The sequence below is a fragment of the Poecilia reticulata genome, chromosome 15, assembly GCF_904066995.2.
Source record: "Poecilia reticulata chromosome 15, P_reticulata-male-v2, whole genome shotgun sequence".
NCBI lineage: Eukaryota > Metazoa > Chordata > Actinopteri > Cyprinodontiformes > Poeciliidae > Poecilia > Poecilia reticulata.
The window spans coordinates 7,338,216-7,355,125 of NC_088844.1; the positions used below are offsets into that span (position 1 = coordinate 7,338,216).

General features: G+C 38.8%; 1 protein-coding gene across 2 annotated transcripts in view; it reads right to left on the minus strand.

The window, feature by feature from the left end:
• Positions 1–500: 500 nt before the first annotated feature.
• abch1 (ATP-binding cassette, sub-family H, member 1) overlaps positions 501–16,910 on the minus strand; it is a 33,066-nt gene continuing 16,656 nt past the window's right edge. For both annotated transcript variants that reach the window (XM_008428880.3, XM_008428881.3), the window contains exons 9-20: positions 16,086–16,182; positions 15,800–15,974; positions 13,284–13,384; positions 9,471–9,541; positions 9,336–9,385; positions 9,080–9,136; positions 8,410–8,480; positions 8,182–8,270; positions 6,464–6,567; positions 3,582–3,741; positions 2,592–2,696; positions 501–1,675 (exon numbers count right to left, since the gene is read on the minus strand). In XM_008428880.3, the coding sequence (XP_008427102.1) occupies positions 1,569–1,675; positions 2,592–2,696; positions 3,582–3,741; positions 6,464–6,567; positions 8,182–8,270; positions 8,410–8,480; positions 9,080–9,136; positions 9,336–9,385; positions 9,471–9,541; positions 13,284–13,384; positions 15,800–15,974; positions 16,086–16,182 (1,187 nt within the window). In that variant the 3' untranslated portion in view covers positions 501–1,568. The remainder of the gene's footprint in view (positions 1,676–2,591; positions 2,697–3,581; positions 3,742–6,463; positions 6,568–8,181; positions 8,271–8,409; positions 8,481–9,079; positions 9,137–9,335; positions 9,386–9,470; positions 9,542–13,283; positions 13,385–15,799; positions 15,975–16,085; positions 16,183–16,910) is intronic.

Sequence of the window (16,910 nt, forward strand, 5' to 3'; positions counted from 1 at the left end):
GGTGGCGACCCGGATTGCACATAACAAAACTCACCAGTCCAGCAAAACCACCTTAAAGATTAGAAGAAAGTTTGGCTCACTGGTATCACATTACTAAAAAAATAAATACAGCTGTGTTTTTCTAGTGACAATTTAGGTTTGTCTTTAGACCTTGACAAAATATAACTGTACAAATCCCACCCATAAAAACCAATCCATCTCAAACCACCTTTATACGTCATTCAAAATGTGGCTTTTCGACTACAGATATTTGTCACCTTATCAGCAGGATGGAAAAAAATTGTCTGACATAAACTTTCCCACATTTTTTTTTTCTCACGGCACTAACACCATCTCTGTATTTAACCCCCAAAAGACTCACTCCTGTGTGCTTAGATTTTCTAGGACTCCTTAAGAAAAAAGTAATAAAATATAAAGTTATATATATATATATATATATATATATATATATATATATATATATATATATATATATATATATATATATATATATATATATATATATTTTATTTTTTTTTTTTCCTTTTTTATGTGAAAAAAAAAAGAAGCATGGATGCTGACAGCTCGAGAACAGCCCCCACTCTGTCCGGCAAAGTAGAGAGTTCATGAAAAACATCAGGTCGCAGGACAGAAAAAAGATAAAAAAATTAATTCACCATCACTAACATTTTCCCTCCATTAGGAGATACAGGCACAAAGTTATAAGGAACACCATCGACCAAAGCTGAAGAAGAATGACGCTTTGAGCACCTGGTTACGCAGCGAGACCAAACAGTTACCGCTTCCTTTCGTAATCAGACGGGAACGGCGGGCTCAACGTAAACACACCAAGCAAGCAGTGAGAGAAACGGAGACGCTGTGGGAAGAAGCCTTCACGGCTGAGGAAATAAGAAGCAATCATCACTTTTTTACTTCCTTCTACATTCACATTTCATTGTGCAATAATCTCAATTTCCTGCTTGGAAAAGAGACGTTTCTCTCATTTTTGTGCTCCTCCTCTTTAAAGTTTCCTTCATTTTCTCCAGTGCCCGTCTTATCTTCATTGTAGCACAGACGGCATGAACCTCAAATAGCCATCTGTTACAGTCAACATATTTATATGTTTTCTCTTTTTATATCAAAAAACAGACAATACAGCCTTCATTTATTCTAAAGTGTAAAACAGAAAAATCTCTCGGCATTAAGTCAAAAGGCAAAAACAAAATAAAAGAAGAAACAAAAAGTGACCCTGAGTTGGTTCGTGGCTGTTCACAGGATGAAGGTTTTCGAGAAAACGCACGTAGAAATGCGAACGAACATCGACTGCTGCTACTTTGTTTTTTCTACTTGCAGCATCTTGAATTTAGACTTTGAACAGACCAAACCAACTGGTGCAGGATCAGACAGCGTGTGTGTATTAGTGTGTGTCAGAGAGACGACCAGTAGGGGGGAGATCCCTTCCTCTCTTCTCCCCTTTTCCTCTTTATTTCTTCTGCTTTGCCTCCTCTACAGATGGGAGGTCCAAGGATTGTTGTCGGCTCCTGATCCACCTCCGCTCAGGATGGTGTCTTCCGAGGGGACGGAGGATGTCACGTTCTCAGCTTTAGGATAACGGTGGCCAGGATCAGGAAGAACGTGTTCCAGCCCAGGGTGACGGCAAAACCTCGCCACACCATCATCTCGGACATACCCCAGCCTGGGCAGAAGATTACCGAGTTAGCTACATGTTAAAATTACATTTCCGGCAAACAAGTCAAACAAAAAATCTGAAAAGCCAACAACAATTTGCTCAGAGAGTTCTGTTATCAGCGGATGTTTTAAAGTAAACGGTAAGAAATATGCTCAACAGCCCTGGCATTTTTTGTATACTCACTACTCAAGACTCCACTATTGAAGAAAAACCACAATGAAGCTTGTTTAAAATTCGCTTCAGAACATCTGGACAAGCGAATCAATTACTTGCTGTGTATGTTCTTCAAACTATTTGGACGTCCTTACAAAAAACATATTTGCAGTGGAAATGGCACTACAGATCGTCCGAGAAACAATATATAACGGTGAGAAGATAATGGAGTCGGAGTGGGGTTGTTTTTCAGCATATCGGTCAGACAGACTTCTCCACTGAAGAAAGAATGAATGGGCGAATGTGCTGGGACTTTCTTCAAAAAAATTATCCAGAGATGGATTTTTAAGGTAGACGGATTTTAGACATGCGGCCAAGAAAACTCTACAAATCTTCTGGAACGGGACAATCAAATACCAGAGATCAAATACCAATTAAAGATCAATAGAAAAAAAATTATCAAGACAAGCGTGGAGGTGAAGGACCCGAAATATCTTCAAGATTTGTAGACAGTTGAGTCAAAATCATGTCTAAGCAAAGGAAGACTACTTCCAGCTGTTTGGTAATATATTCCTCAAAGTGAAGTGAGGTCATGACAAAAATTGGCACACAGAGCAAGAGCCTTACGTTACGTTCAAGGAACCCGAGTTACCCAGAACCGAAGGCTGATAAATGATTTAGATCCAATGCTCATGTGGATGAAGTTAGAAATTAAGTTGTTGACCCGAGCCTCACGCGACAGTCGTGTCAATGTTTGTACAAATGTTACCTCTGTACATGATGCAGCGAAGGGATTCGGAAGCGTAGGTCTGAGGAAGAGCCAGGCTGAGGTAGCGGAGAGGATACGGGATGCACTCCACAGGCCAGATGATACCTGCAGCACAGGACAGAGAGGACGCAGGGTAAGATGTCGGGTAAATAAAAAATGCAGCTCGTGTCTGGATTCTGATAGCAAACAACATTTTTAAACATTTACATCGTCGACTGAAAACTTTCAAGTCATCACTCATTTCTTTAGATTTGGTTTCAAAGAAGGGATGTTTTTTTTCTTTCTAGTAGGTTTTGCTGTTTTCCTCATTTTCAGTTTGGTACAAGATGACAGAAACTTGAAATAGACATCTTTTTTCCAATCACTGATCGCGCCGCACCAATCCATAACCATGTGGTGGCTAATAGCAATCTGTTGTGTCGGAATTATTTTTACTGTAGGACAAAAACTCAAAGTCAACCATTTTCTGTATTAGAGAAGTGGATAAAAATGTTGAGCATCATTTAAAAGGAAATCATATTTTCTAGGACACATAGACTTTTAGCAGCAAACAGGAAGGCTAAATGTATATCCGAGTATATATTGTCCAAGGAATACACACAGAGAGAGACAGGTGTTTCAGAAATACTCACCTAGCTAAATACGGTTCTTATTTTAATACGAAATGGCAGACACTGCCTTTCCTGTTTGGATTCAATCACCAGGCATTTACATTCTCAATGTGTGTGCCCTGTTATCAGTATCCTCACCATCAAAATCCAGAAATATGTGCTCTTTTCTATGATTGTTGATCACTTAAACTATCTCCAGATCCCGTCTTCTGAACAAATATCGTCCCCACATGCTGGCCGACACCCCGCTCACAACGATCTTTAATCAGCGGCTCATACTTACTCGAGCAATCGGTCTCCCGCTGTGCTTTAGGAGTCTGACAGGCTGACAGATACGTGAGGCGGTTTTACGACAAACTTTCCCCGAGTCTCTGCTTACCGCTCAGGATGAGGTTAGGGTAGAAGATGCCCAGGGCGGCCTGATTAGCGCTCTGCTCATCGTCGATCCCCGCCGAGATGACGAGGCCGAAGGAGATTCCCGTGACGCCCTGCAGCACGATCAGACATATGACCAGAAACAGGGAGCCTTCGTTCGGCATCTGTGAAAACAAGGAGGGCAAAAGAATAGTATGGCGAAGAAGTGCAACAAGCTCAAACACAATGCATCAATGTGTGTTTTTTTAAAGGGTTTATCGTGTTTAACCGTTCACAAACACACAGAGAGTTCAAACAGCCACTCTTTCCGCCACCAGAGTGAAGTGGAGCAGCTGCCAGGTGGCCTTCACTGCTGCGGTCAAGTCCTTTAAAAAAAATGACCCATAAATGCTAAATACATCACTTTCACATTATTGCACCTTTTTGCTGTGGTGAAGTGGTGAGGCGTTTTATTGCTAAACAGGCTGTCCCTCTGCTCCCTGTCATCACAGTGATTATGTGAATGGTGGGGTTAGGCGGAGCCATTTTTGATTTGGGAATGTGCATTTAGTAAGCTATACAAGAAAACAGTAAAAAGTGTAAAAATCATCATATTGATGAGTCAAACTGAAAACCACAGGATTTCTATAGGATTAACACACAGTAACTGGGTTTAATTGTGTTTTCAGATGTATTGGTATTTATTGATACTTTCATTGAACAAAGTAACAATTCTGATAATATGGACAGTTTTTTTATTATTATTATTAATTGGGATTTATCATCACAACAATAAATTAAAATTTATCACAATAAACGATACAATAATTGCCCCAAGCGAACATTATGGAGTATCTCAAGGAACCAAAAACATACATTCCTATCATTAGAAGCGTAATTATCCCAATTTCATGCAGAGAAAGACCATGATTGCAAACCAGAACATACTTTGGAAATGCTTCCATGAACTGTTTTAGGGAGTTCATTTTATCAGAAAAGGACAATGTGGGAACAGGCAAAAATAAAGATCTGCAGGGATGCACACGTTCTAATCTTCCAATGATACGGCATAAAAAAAAAAAAATCAAATACAAGAAACGACAAGAGTAAATATTTAGAGGCGAGACGAGAATCCTGAAAACCAGGCAGAGTTTTGGGCAGGACTCAGCTGCGAGGAGTCGAGGTGATAAACTCTCCAAAGTTGACTGGAATGTTTGTGTTGCTCCTCGGAGCTCTAAGACACTATCCGTCTCCCTTGACAACGTACAAAAATAGACCCGCACCCAGAGGCCACATGACCACACGGTTGCCACAGCAATCGCGGGCTGTTGTGGTGGCGATCCTGCAGCGATCCCTGGATACGGGCGATGCAGGAAGTGATTTATGAAGCGGCGCTCTCTTTGGACTTCAGCACCTTAATTAACACGGTTCTGAGCCATGCATATATACACTCACACACACACACGCATGTACACACACACACAGAGAGGAGAACACGCACGCTTTTGTTAAGGGTAAGAAAAACAATGAGTTTATTGAGGACGTGTGTTCAAGAACTTTGGGGTTTTGCCATTTTTTTGTAGAGATGGACTTCAAACTCTGTCCTCCTCAGTTTGAAAGCTTCTTTCTCTATTGATTTTATACACACTCACACACACACGCACACACACAGAGTGGATCAATCCAGACTCGTGTTGTAATGGTGTGTTGTTCTCACACCAGACTCGACCTTCACTACCGTCAGACTCTGTTGCACACGCAGAAGAAACGCTGATTCCTCATAGAGTGCGCCGTCGTAATGGAAAATAAATCTCAGACAAACAGCTGGTATTGAAAAACTGTTTGCTGGCTGAAGTGGATTCTTATTAACATAATTACGTCTCTGCAACTTGCCACAGGTGAAGTCAGAGTTTTTGTCGACGCAGTAAAAATGCAAATGAACCCCGGCAAAGGCCTGGGAAGGCTGGCAAATTATTAACCTCCAACGTGTCGGACATGTTTCCCACATGTCAAAACCAAACCATGTTAGGGGTGACTTTGGTCATGTTGTTTTTCTTCCTTCTCACTTTTACGGTTTCTGGGCTTTTATGTGACAAGCAGAACAAACATTTATGAGTGTATTGTGGATTTGTCTTCAACTCCTCCTTCTGTTGGAGTTGCAGCTGCGATTCGTTTTTATTTTGGGCCAAATCAAGATTAGGAATGTTCTCAAAGGGCCAGTTATGCCAGGATGCATTGATAACACTCTGTTAAAGTATGAACAAACAGCTGTTTTTGCATTCGATAAGTACTTCTTCAAATTAAGTAACCCTGAACATCTTTTTTAACAGCGATCCCAATTGTTTTTGAGAAGGGGTTAGCGCCAGAGTGGAGGACTGGTGACGTAGCTGCCATAATATGGGAAATTGACAGGAGAATATTATTACGGGAGCACAGCAGGAAACACAAAACACTGTACTTTCTTGGCCAAAACGGGAGACTTGACAGGTATGAACAGAAGTGTAGTAAAAGTGAGAACTATTGCCACCTTCAGGTGGGACTTGGCATCATTTAAATCCAATGTTTTTGACTGTTGGCGGGAAAATTTGCTGTACTCTGAAAAAAATGTGTGTAGCTGTTGATTTTGTGAGCATTTCCTCAAAAAACTGGAGCACCTGATCGATGTCGTTTAGTGTGACGAGTCTAAAGGGCCACATAAAAATATACGGTGGGCCAGATCTGGCCCCCGAGCCTCGAGTTTGACACGTTTGTCCAGAGCTCATGCTCTTTTTGCAAATTGGCTCAAGCTCTGGATGGAGGACGTCGGTTCTGAGAATTGCCAAAATCTTTCTTTTGGTCTAAACTGTTTTTTTTTTATTTAGATCAATAAAATGTAGTGTTAGTGTAGTGTTTATTCCCCGAGCCAACCTTGAAGACGAGCAGGACGAAGAGCAGCATCAGGATGATCTGAACGCTGATGACGAAGAGCTGGGAGAAGAGGTGAGCCAGCATCGTCTCCATGGAGCTCACACCTGGTGGAGCGAAGAACAAGAAGGGCATTTAATGAATCTGCAGCTGAAAACCTTTTTAAAGACTAAAAATGAAACAGTCGATGTGACGCCGTTCCGATGCGGGTTCATTTTTATCTTGTCTGAAAATGTCTTTTGTCACGATGTTTTGCCGAATAGCAGTTTGAGGCAACTTCCACCTGAGACCAAATTATTATACCACTGCTCAAAAAAATAAAGGGAACACTTAAACACTTAAGTGAATACTTAAGTGTTCCCTTTATTTTTTTGAGCAGTATATTTCCAGACTATTTAATAAAATTAGAGGACATTTTTTTCTTAATCAAATCAAGAAAACATAAATAAGAAAAATAAGTCAAATTTAAGCCCTGAAATAATCTCCTCTTATTCATCTTTACTACGATTCTATTCTGCCTCACTTTGAGCCAGTAGAATAGAAAAGCAACAGCTTGCTACAACTAAATCCTGTTCAAACACTACCAAACAATGAATTCAATAAATTCAGATTCATCAGATTATCGACCAAAATGAGTGTGATTTTTCTAAGTGAAAAAAAAGAAGCGATTGAATACAATTGTTCAGAGTTTTCTGTTGGCATCACCCTCGTCTTCACCCTCACTGTGATCATGTTACTCCCTCTACTGGCCATGTGTCAAATTACACCGAAATGATGCGTCGCCTGGATTTTCATCAATTCACGCGTGGCAGCCTCACTTTTACAACTTTTAAAGATTTCAATAGATCTGGAGATTGTTAACAACCACTTTATTTTCTAAGCCAAACTGTGAAAAGCATCACATTTTTAAAAAAAGTAAGATAAAGACGAACTTTAATCCAGCTTCTTTTATACACTATAGTTACTGATAACACCAGCTTTAATTTTTCAGAAAAATAATGATGTCGGATGTTAAATTTTAGGTTTTGTAGAAAATCTAAAATTCTGTATCATTTTATGTTTTTATCTATTTTGGCATTTTCACTTGTATTTATTTGTTATTTGTAATGTCCAATTAATAGTTTGTTAAGTGTTAGAAATATTTTTGATTTTATATTCTTTTTTTTCTTTTTTTCTATATAAATAAAGTCTTCACTTGTTTCTAGTAATGGATCACATTCACTTGCATTCACTTTCAAAGGTGCTATTCAAATAAAGATTTAAATAAAACAAATTCTATTCAAATAAAACAAAAATAATCAAGTGATGGAGTCTTTTTCTTCCCACAGATTTCTTGAAAATAAACACTATGTTTATACCGGGGCTCAAAGGCGACCACCAAAACTTCTTATCTAACATGTGCAAAATAAAAAGACCGCTTTGCTGCTGAGAGAAATCTTTATTCATGGATGCTCTCCACAACCACTTTGAGTGTCTAAAATAGTTGAAAATCATGTCTTTGATTAGCTTTAAATTAGATTTATCATGACAACAATCAAAATTCTAATGGTGAGAAAAGATTTTTCACAATAAATGATAAACGATACAAAAAATGCCCCTCCCTGTTAATGATTCCCAATATTCTGAAGGTAACGATGATTCCTAACATGAGCAAAGAGCTGAAACTGAGACTTATGAACTTGTGTGCTGCTATCAGAGCAAATGAAGGTTTGGTTTCTCACCTGCGACCCAGCACCTGTCCAGAAGCCCCTCCTTCCTCTCCAGGACGAAGGAGAGCGCCGTCAGACCCACAGCCAGGTAGAAGGAGATGCTGCAGGAACAGAGGCCAGTCAGACAAAGAGGGATTTGTTCCTTTAAGTGTTTCCCAGTGATGTGCCATAGTAAAGGTCATAAATATATAAATTCTGCCGCAAACAACACAAAGCCAGAGCGGCCCGCTCATCACTGACCTCAGGACAGCTCCTGGAGTCACATAGGTGGTAAAATCCATGTCCAGGCTTCCGTAGATCGGCTCTTCAAACTAGGAAATGACCAGAAAGGATTTCATTCTATCTGATGCAGCAAACAGCACAACCATCTCACACTGTTGATGATTAGAGTGGGTGATATGGACCTCTAATTTTACCGTGATACTATTGTGATAACGATAAAGATTATTATAGAAATAAAAAAAACTATTTATTACCTTTTAGGTATAAAAGTTCTGCATGGCACGACATTCAAAGTGCCACAAACGCAACTATTGCTCTAGGAAAACATTCAAAACTCAGCAATTGCATTTAATCATATTTTCTAATTTACTGATATTTATTGTAACTTTAGTGGAGAAAATGGCAAAAATGAACATTTCTTCCCAAACTGTCAGTTTTGTTTTTTGCATTTATTTTTATTAACTGACATTTATCATGACAACGATAAATCAAAACTCAAATGGTGATCAGAAACTTTCCACAATGAGTGACTGAAAATAATTTTCCGTCATACTTAACAATACAAGTATTGTTAAATGTGATACTTATTGATAAATATCATAAAATATATTTATCGTGTCGTGTTTAATGATACGATAATTACCCATAATTTATATGTTCTTATGTAATTTTCCTTACGGTCTCTTACTTTTATCGGTAGAGCAGCCAGGTACGCCAAAGCGCCCATTTTATAATCCACAAAGGCCTGCAGACAGAAAATAAATAATGTTGATATTGACCTCACACAAAATCATAACAATGGTTTGATCAGGAAGCAGGAAATTTTATAGTTTCTGTTTGGTAAAACAAAAGTTTGGGGAACAAGAATAACAACCGACATTAAAAGAGGAAGGTCACTCATTCGGTGAAATTTATCCAGCTTTCGTTGAGGCATCATGTTGTACCTGAAACGCCTGGTGCAGCTGCTTCTGTAGCATGAGGCCGATCTGTCGATCTGTTCAACGACAAAGCTTCAGGTTAATTCAATGTTTTACGCCAAAGCGAACAAAAGTAACACTAAAAACAAAAGTGTGTCTCACTGGTCAGGTCCAGCCAGACGTGCACCGATCCTCCGTCGATCACTTCCTTGGAAACCTGCCGCTGCAGAATTCTGCAAAACACGGTTTCTTTAAATAAAGGCTCAAAACCCACCTGTTTAGAGTTGCTTTATAACCATAATAAATGGAACACTGACCAACATAGTTGATGTGTATTCATGATTTTGCTGGTGGCACTCGACAGACTCAAATTGGTGACGGGACGATGTTATTCTGACTTTTTTTTGTGTGTTTTTATGACATAAAGCACTTTGAACTACCTTGTTGCTGAAATGTGCCATGCAAATAAACTTGATTGATTGATTATTTTCTCCTTATTGTAATGCAGCTAATAATCAGGTAATGCCGGGATAAGTCAAAAATAAGCTCATATTCATCTTACTCTTTTTTCAAACCGATCTTTTGCTTATTATGCTTTTTGTTTCTGGATATTCTCTTCGCTTGCTTCTTTTGTTAAGCTCTAATTAAATATCAAGGTGATGTTTTATTAAAATATAAACGGTTGTAGTAATTAATGCATTAAGGGATGAGTGTGTAGCTGCAGGTCTGTTTCACCAAACAGGAACTTGAAAGGTCAGCCAGGCTAAATATTCCACCGACGGCGAGTCTGAGAGTCTGTCAGCCAAACTTCTTCTGCTTTCAGTCAAATCAATAGATCTACAGATAAACATCTCCGTCCAACCAGAGAAAACTCAAGACATGTTTTTAACTCAGACTGAAAACATGCTATAAACTTATGCTCAGCATATAAATTGCATTTTAATTTCAGCAAAAATAATCATTTTGCCTTTTTAAATGATACTGATGTTTGTTGTGTAAAAAGTGGCTAAACATGGCAACCTTGTTGCCAAGTTGGCAGCAGTGTGGTGATTATTGTTAGCTGTGAGCGTGCGGTCATGATGCGGTGGGTGGGTCTGTCAGTCGGCCCTCTCTCACAGCAGAACAGAGGAAGGTAGATCAGATCGGTTTCTCAACTATCGAATGATCGCCGATCAACTAAAATGAAGGAAATTGATCCAATTTATTGGCTGGCCCATTCATCGGTTATATTAATTGTTGTGTGCTAATGACAGGCTTCTGGTAACAAACCCCCAAAAATTCACATCAAATACAGACCTGTTCTACATTTTCTCTTCAGAGAACACACAACACTGGCTCATCTCTTGAGTCTAGGAGCATTGATATGCCTGAAGGACTGATAAGTAAGACAGAGGGGGCTTCATTAGAAAAAACAAATATTCTACACGTGGGTGTGTATTTTAAATCTATGTCTTAAAACATCAAAGACACCTTTAAAGGCTAATTGCCTTCAAATCTGCTTGCGACCCTGCATGCGACCCTGTTTTGTCAAAGCCAGAGGACGTGGAAGCCGAACACCTTTTGTTTTACTCGAGCAGGTCAGTCACATCAGCGCCACGTGGCTCAGAGAAAACCGCCGTCTGATTGGCTGACCCCCTAAACCCAGAACCCGCCTAGGTGTTTTAAGGACAGGAAGGACCAGAATGGCGACCTGCAAATCCGGCGCACAGAAAACAAAAACTGGGGACTCTGACTCATGTTCACATGACAGCAGCTCCGATGAACTTTAGTGACTCAAAGTGAGACTCAAGAGAAATAGTTCCAAGAAAACAAACAATGTTGGCATATCGTTTTACTGCTGGTAGGATAATCAGGAAGTATAGTTATGTTAAGTTGTAGCATTTTAAAGTTGTTTTTCTCACTAATTGTTATTGTTAGCCTGATTGAAAACCACATTACCCATAAAAACATGTCTGGTTATAAACAAAACATTCATTCCCCTTTCAGCTGTGGACAATCATGTTGATATCTGCTGAGCGGCCCTACTGCACATATAGTAGGTCAAAGGTCAGAAAGGTCAAACTAACGGCAGGGTAACAAGTTTCACAACCAGACCGGTGAGGTGGTTTCCTGCACATACATCTCCACATATATCTCCAAGCCAGTACGTAAATGTGTGTGTGGTGAACTTTCTTCTCTTTAGCCATGAGCTACTGGAATTCGTTTTTTTTTTTTGTTTGACACCGCGGCGTGATTCAGCAGAGCCGGTCCGAACCGGCAGGTAGGTAAGTAGGGTGTTTACATGACGACTGAACACCTGTTTGACTCACAGCATCCTGGCCATTGCAGATGAACAACAACAAGAGCACCGGTTTGTGAAACCGAAACCCTCATGGTGACAGAGGAGAGGAAGGGAAGGAAAACAGGACGAGAAACATGTGTTTTCAGAAGCTTTCAATAAATGCAGCTAAACCATGGAGTCAGGAGAAACTTTTTTTTTTACAGGTAGCTGTTCAGTCATGTTTTATTACATATATATTTATATTAGTGTTCATAATTATAATTCTGATCATGCTGTAGATCCTTCTAAATTGAAATTTTGGCCAATAAATGAACTTCTGATAACTTATTTTCCTTTTCAGACCAGAACTCTCGGTATCAACCTACACGTCGTTCAAAGCAAAACAATTCAAAAATGCGTTCAAGGATTTTATTACATTTTGCACCGACTTACATAATGCGGTCTTAATTATGTTTTATTACATTCTATGTCTATAGCCCAATTTTATTACACTATTATGTCATGCGGCGCTGTAACCGGAGTCGAAGTGTGGCTCCAATTACAAAATTCTGAGTGAAAAGGGCTGAATATATATATACATAACAACACAAAACAAAACAAAACAACTAAACTTAATAATCACAAATCCTTTCGCTCTTCTTCACTGCTGCGTTGTGTTCCTCTATCCGACAATGGAGAAGTTTAAGGCATCATAACATGACAGAATGTGAAAAACACCCAGGGGATCGAATACCTCTGCAGGAAACTGTACGCATCTTGCAGAAGTGCGGAGGAGACTCCCGATGGCAGTAGATGAGTATCTGACATGTAACAATAGCCGAGCGGAGAAACGCGAGAGCTTTTAGCGAAGGGTGGGGTAGAGTTACGAACGTCACAGAGCTCCACTCGGCTCTCCAAAACAAACAGAACGACTTACAGAGGAATTAATACGACCAATCAGTCAAACAAGAGATCGTCTGCTAAAGTTGCTTTTGTTAAAGATAATTATAATTCTTTTATGACATTATTTTAGTTTAAATAAACGCATAATGTGATATAATGTGTTTGCCCTCCATGTTAACAGTCATTCAAAGCAAAACCGCACATATTCTGCGGTTTTGAGGTGTGACCTGCATTTTATGAATTATGAATATTATTTCCAAGGACTGTAAAACATTAAAGGGGCTGTACTGTGTACTTTCCAGGCACAATCAAGCAACTATGTTACCTTTAGTTATTATAAAAATTACACAATCATTATCTGATCATTTACAAACTAAAATTGAGAGTCTTTAAGTTTTGAAGCATTTAACAAATGAAAGAAAAAAAATCTATTTAATTTGATCTGTTGATTCCTGGTCAAGAAAATAATAATCAGTGGCTGACTGACTGCTGTACTTCTACTTTTAAACCAGTTTAAAATTAATTTCAGGAACATATTCTGATTTTATTGTCGTTTAATGATATTTTTCTATATCTATATTTTACTCCGGTTAGGTCTTTATGTCTATTTTTTTTTCAGTATAATTAACATCATTAATAGTAATAATACTATTAATGATATTAATAGTATCATATTAATATTTTGTGCATTTCACCCAAACTTTGGTATTCAGCTACCGGAGTTCAAGATTTGACACCTTCAGGATGACTCACGCAGTGTGATCAAAACCAGATGTATTCAAATGAAGTAATGTCATTAGACATCATCTTACCGTTTAGTCAAGTAATTGGTGAAGTTCTGTCCGAAGCCGATGACGCCCCAGTACTCCCCTTTATGGACCCCTTCGAACGCCTCCTTGTGGGGCAGGGGAACCTGTAAATCCAAAAAAAAAGGGAGAAAAAAAAACAAGAGCAGTTTATATATATGGTTGTTGTTTCATTTTCTGCTATTTGAAGTGAAACTTCACTACAGTCTTAGGCCTGGACCTAATTGTAAGTTTTATTTCCCCAATGGTTCAACTACCTAAAAAGCAGAAAGTCTCTAGGGCCAAAGTGGGTCCTGGAGGATCGACATCCTGTATGTTTTAGTTTTACTTTTGTGCACAGCACATTTAAATCCAGTTTGATGCTGCGCATTACATATAGATATATTTTAAAATCCAACTACAAACTACCGGACTTGCACCAGTAAGCAACATTTTGTCACCTTCCTAAAATAATTACCTCAGTAATTGTTATGTCTTTTTTTGTATAAAAAAAAAAAACTTTTTGAAAGATGGAGAAAATCCTCTGGGGAAGGTAACAATGTGAAACAGACACACGAACAGCAAAGAGATCATTGTGAAAATTTAATAAAGGTAAAATTTTAGCATAGATCTCTTGATTCCAGGTCTCCTTTGGTCTCCAGGACTTAAAGCCCGAGACCAAAGGAGCACTTTATACATCAACGGGAAGAGGACTCTACAGACTGAAGTGCCTTTATCTCTTTTCTGCTAGAGATGTGATCTGGCAACATACACTGTGGTTTACCCATTTAGGGCCTTAATCAGAATCTTAAAACAAACTCTAAAATAGACTGCAAACCAATGCCAAGAGGCTACAGCGATCTGCAGGCGGAATAACTGAGACTGAGGACAATGGATATAAAATACTCTGCAGTAGTCTAATTGTGAAATAATGAAGACATGGAAGAAGTGATTCATGATTGTTTAAACGGAGATCAGAACCAAGAGAAACACACAGAGCTTGACACATTTAGTAAAATGCTGCATGCTGGGCGCCAGACGAAAAAAGTACAGAAACTAACACCTTCTGACCTGCTGCTGCTTATGATGAGAAATTTCTATTCTATCGCTGACGATGAGAATGAGAGCTTGGAGATAATCTGTAGCTTTTTGAGGAAACTAAGAAAACAGGAGGGTCAAAAATAGGGACCTGCGGTGCCCCACAGGAGAGATGAGGCATAGAGGATGAAAGAAAATAATTTGAAGATAAAAATGATCTTGTTTTGAGGTGAACCACTGAAAGAGCTGGACCACCAACGTCGATCCAGAAGAACCAGTGGTGTTTTTATGACCTATTGTATCAAATGCAGCACTCAGGTCTAGCAGAACCCAAGCAGGTTTGGGAATAAGATGAGTCTAAAAAAAAACATACCGTAAAGGTTCCAGCAACACAATGGGCTGGAAATATGGAAGGACTTGTAATGGTAAACGTGATTTCAGGCGTTTGAAAGTTTATCTGGGTCAAGAAAATCTGATTTAACAATGACCTGAAATAAAAACTACGCTATTCTGAAAACTCTCATAATCTGTGACAATGTGTGTCAGTTCATACTCTGTGTGGTACATGTGCAGCACTACAGTGGGCTGAAAGGTTTCGGTTCCTCCACAAACAGAACGAAACTTTCCTAGAAGAAGGGAAGTCTGAAGTGTCTGTTGGGAAGGAGAACTGAAACTCTGTTGGTTAAGATTTAAACAAAACACACACACACACGCACGCACACACACCTGCACATTAAAATTACTAAGTACAGTAACTGCTGCCTTCAAAGGAACTATAGATAAAAAGTAAGGAGATTTCTGTTTGGTTGTTAATTCGCTGTAATGATAGTCACGTCAAGACAAAACCTGTGATTAAAGTATTTCAGATCAACTTATTTTAACCCTTCCATGCCTTAATTATGATTCTTTGTGTCTGTATTTTTTTCCAATCTTTTTTTATTTTCTTAAGGTATAAAAAAGCTAGGGAAAAAAATTTGTAAAAGAAAATTTCTTTTTTACTTTATTTTTTTAAGTGATGAATTGTAATTTTCTCCAAATACAGAGTTGTTATTTGAAAAATACATCAGTAGTATTGTTCTTTAGGGGTTATCTGATGTCACAATATTTTTTTTACCTGCAAGAGTTGTCTAAAGTAGAAGGAAGAACCGGGTCGGTCAGCATGCTTTTTTGTCTGTCGGCCATATTGGATTTAACAAAAATAATTTCTTGCATTTGCAGCTGATGGCCAGTAGTTGATAGTTTATTTTATGATGCATTAGTGTCCACTTCAGTGGTCAGTGTGCATTTATAACATAAAAATCCACAAGAAGCACAAGAAAATGTCTTTTAGATAGCTGTCCACTGTGACTACAGTGGACATAGCTGGACATAGGATAAAAAGAAAAAGAAAAAGGAATTTAAGTCATTTTAAGGATGCGTGGACACCCTGGATATTCTAAGTGAAAACTAAAGCGAAACCGAACATCTGCTTGTTCGAATCGTACTCCTCAGAAACGAAGCCGTACCTGAATCACGCTGGAGTTGTCCAGGAAGGTGAGCAGCGACTGGCTGAACGAGCTGGACGGGGGGTAGCTGTCGTTGTTCACCACAGCAACCTTGATCCCCTTCGGATCTCCGCCAACGCACAGACAGATGAGCGAGATCTGGATGACCGGCAGCAGGAACTGGAAACACAACGAGCTGCAAGCCCACAGGAAACCCAACCAGTCACTAAACAAGCTTAAGTTTGTTTCTCTCCTGCTGTTACTGATTAGAAATTTTAAATAAAAAAAGGAAAAGAAAAGGAAATACCCTGGCATTCTCTTCATCCGCACCATTGTTTTGATGAACAGCGCTCTGATGTTTCTCCCCTTCGGCAGGATGTGTCTGGCCCGCACCTTCCAGTCCGCTGAGCATCAAATCACAGAAAAATAATCCATGATGCTTTGGAAGAACTTCAAGTTAACGTAGATGTGACCATATAACATAATGTAAGCACCGCCGTACAGTTCAGGTTATGGGTGTCCAAACTTTGTGTCACAAGAAATGTCAAAAGAACTCGCTGGTCAAAAAACAAATGTTTCCTTCTGAACAATAAACCAGAGTATTTTAATGAGACAAACAGTCAGATTTTTTCGTTGGGAAGGTGACCAATTACTGCAGATTCAAAACTTCAAACAGGTTTTGCAGGTAAACGTAAAAAAAAAAAAAAAGAAATCCAGTTTTCAAAATGTTTAGGTCTTGATTAAATAGAAAAACATTCTGTGCAATAACAACATCATTTAGGTCTCTCTATTTTCTTTGTAAATTCTTTCCATTTAAATGTAATCTCCAAAATAAATGTAATCTACAAAAATCTCCACAAAATAAGCATAAAAAAATCCATCAGAATGAGCCTAAAATCTAAATGCAAAAATAAAACTCTTTGTATTATGGCCAGTATTTTCTATTGTAAGAAATGTTTAATTTGTGATCACTTTGCCCTAATTAAAAATTCAAAGTCTTAATCTAAATCAACTACCCGTGCAGTTAGAAGCCGCACTTTGGACACCCTGCATCATTTCCCTTCTGCTCTGAGTTGGCCTGTCACCTAAAAAGTGATAAAGTCTAGTTAGTTGAAACTTTTACATTACAAAA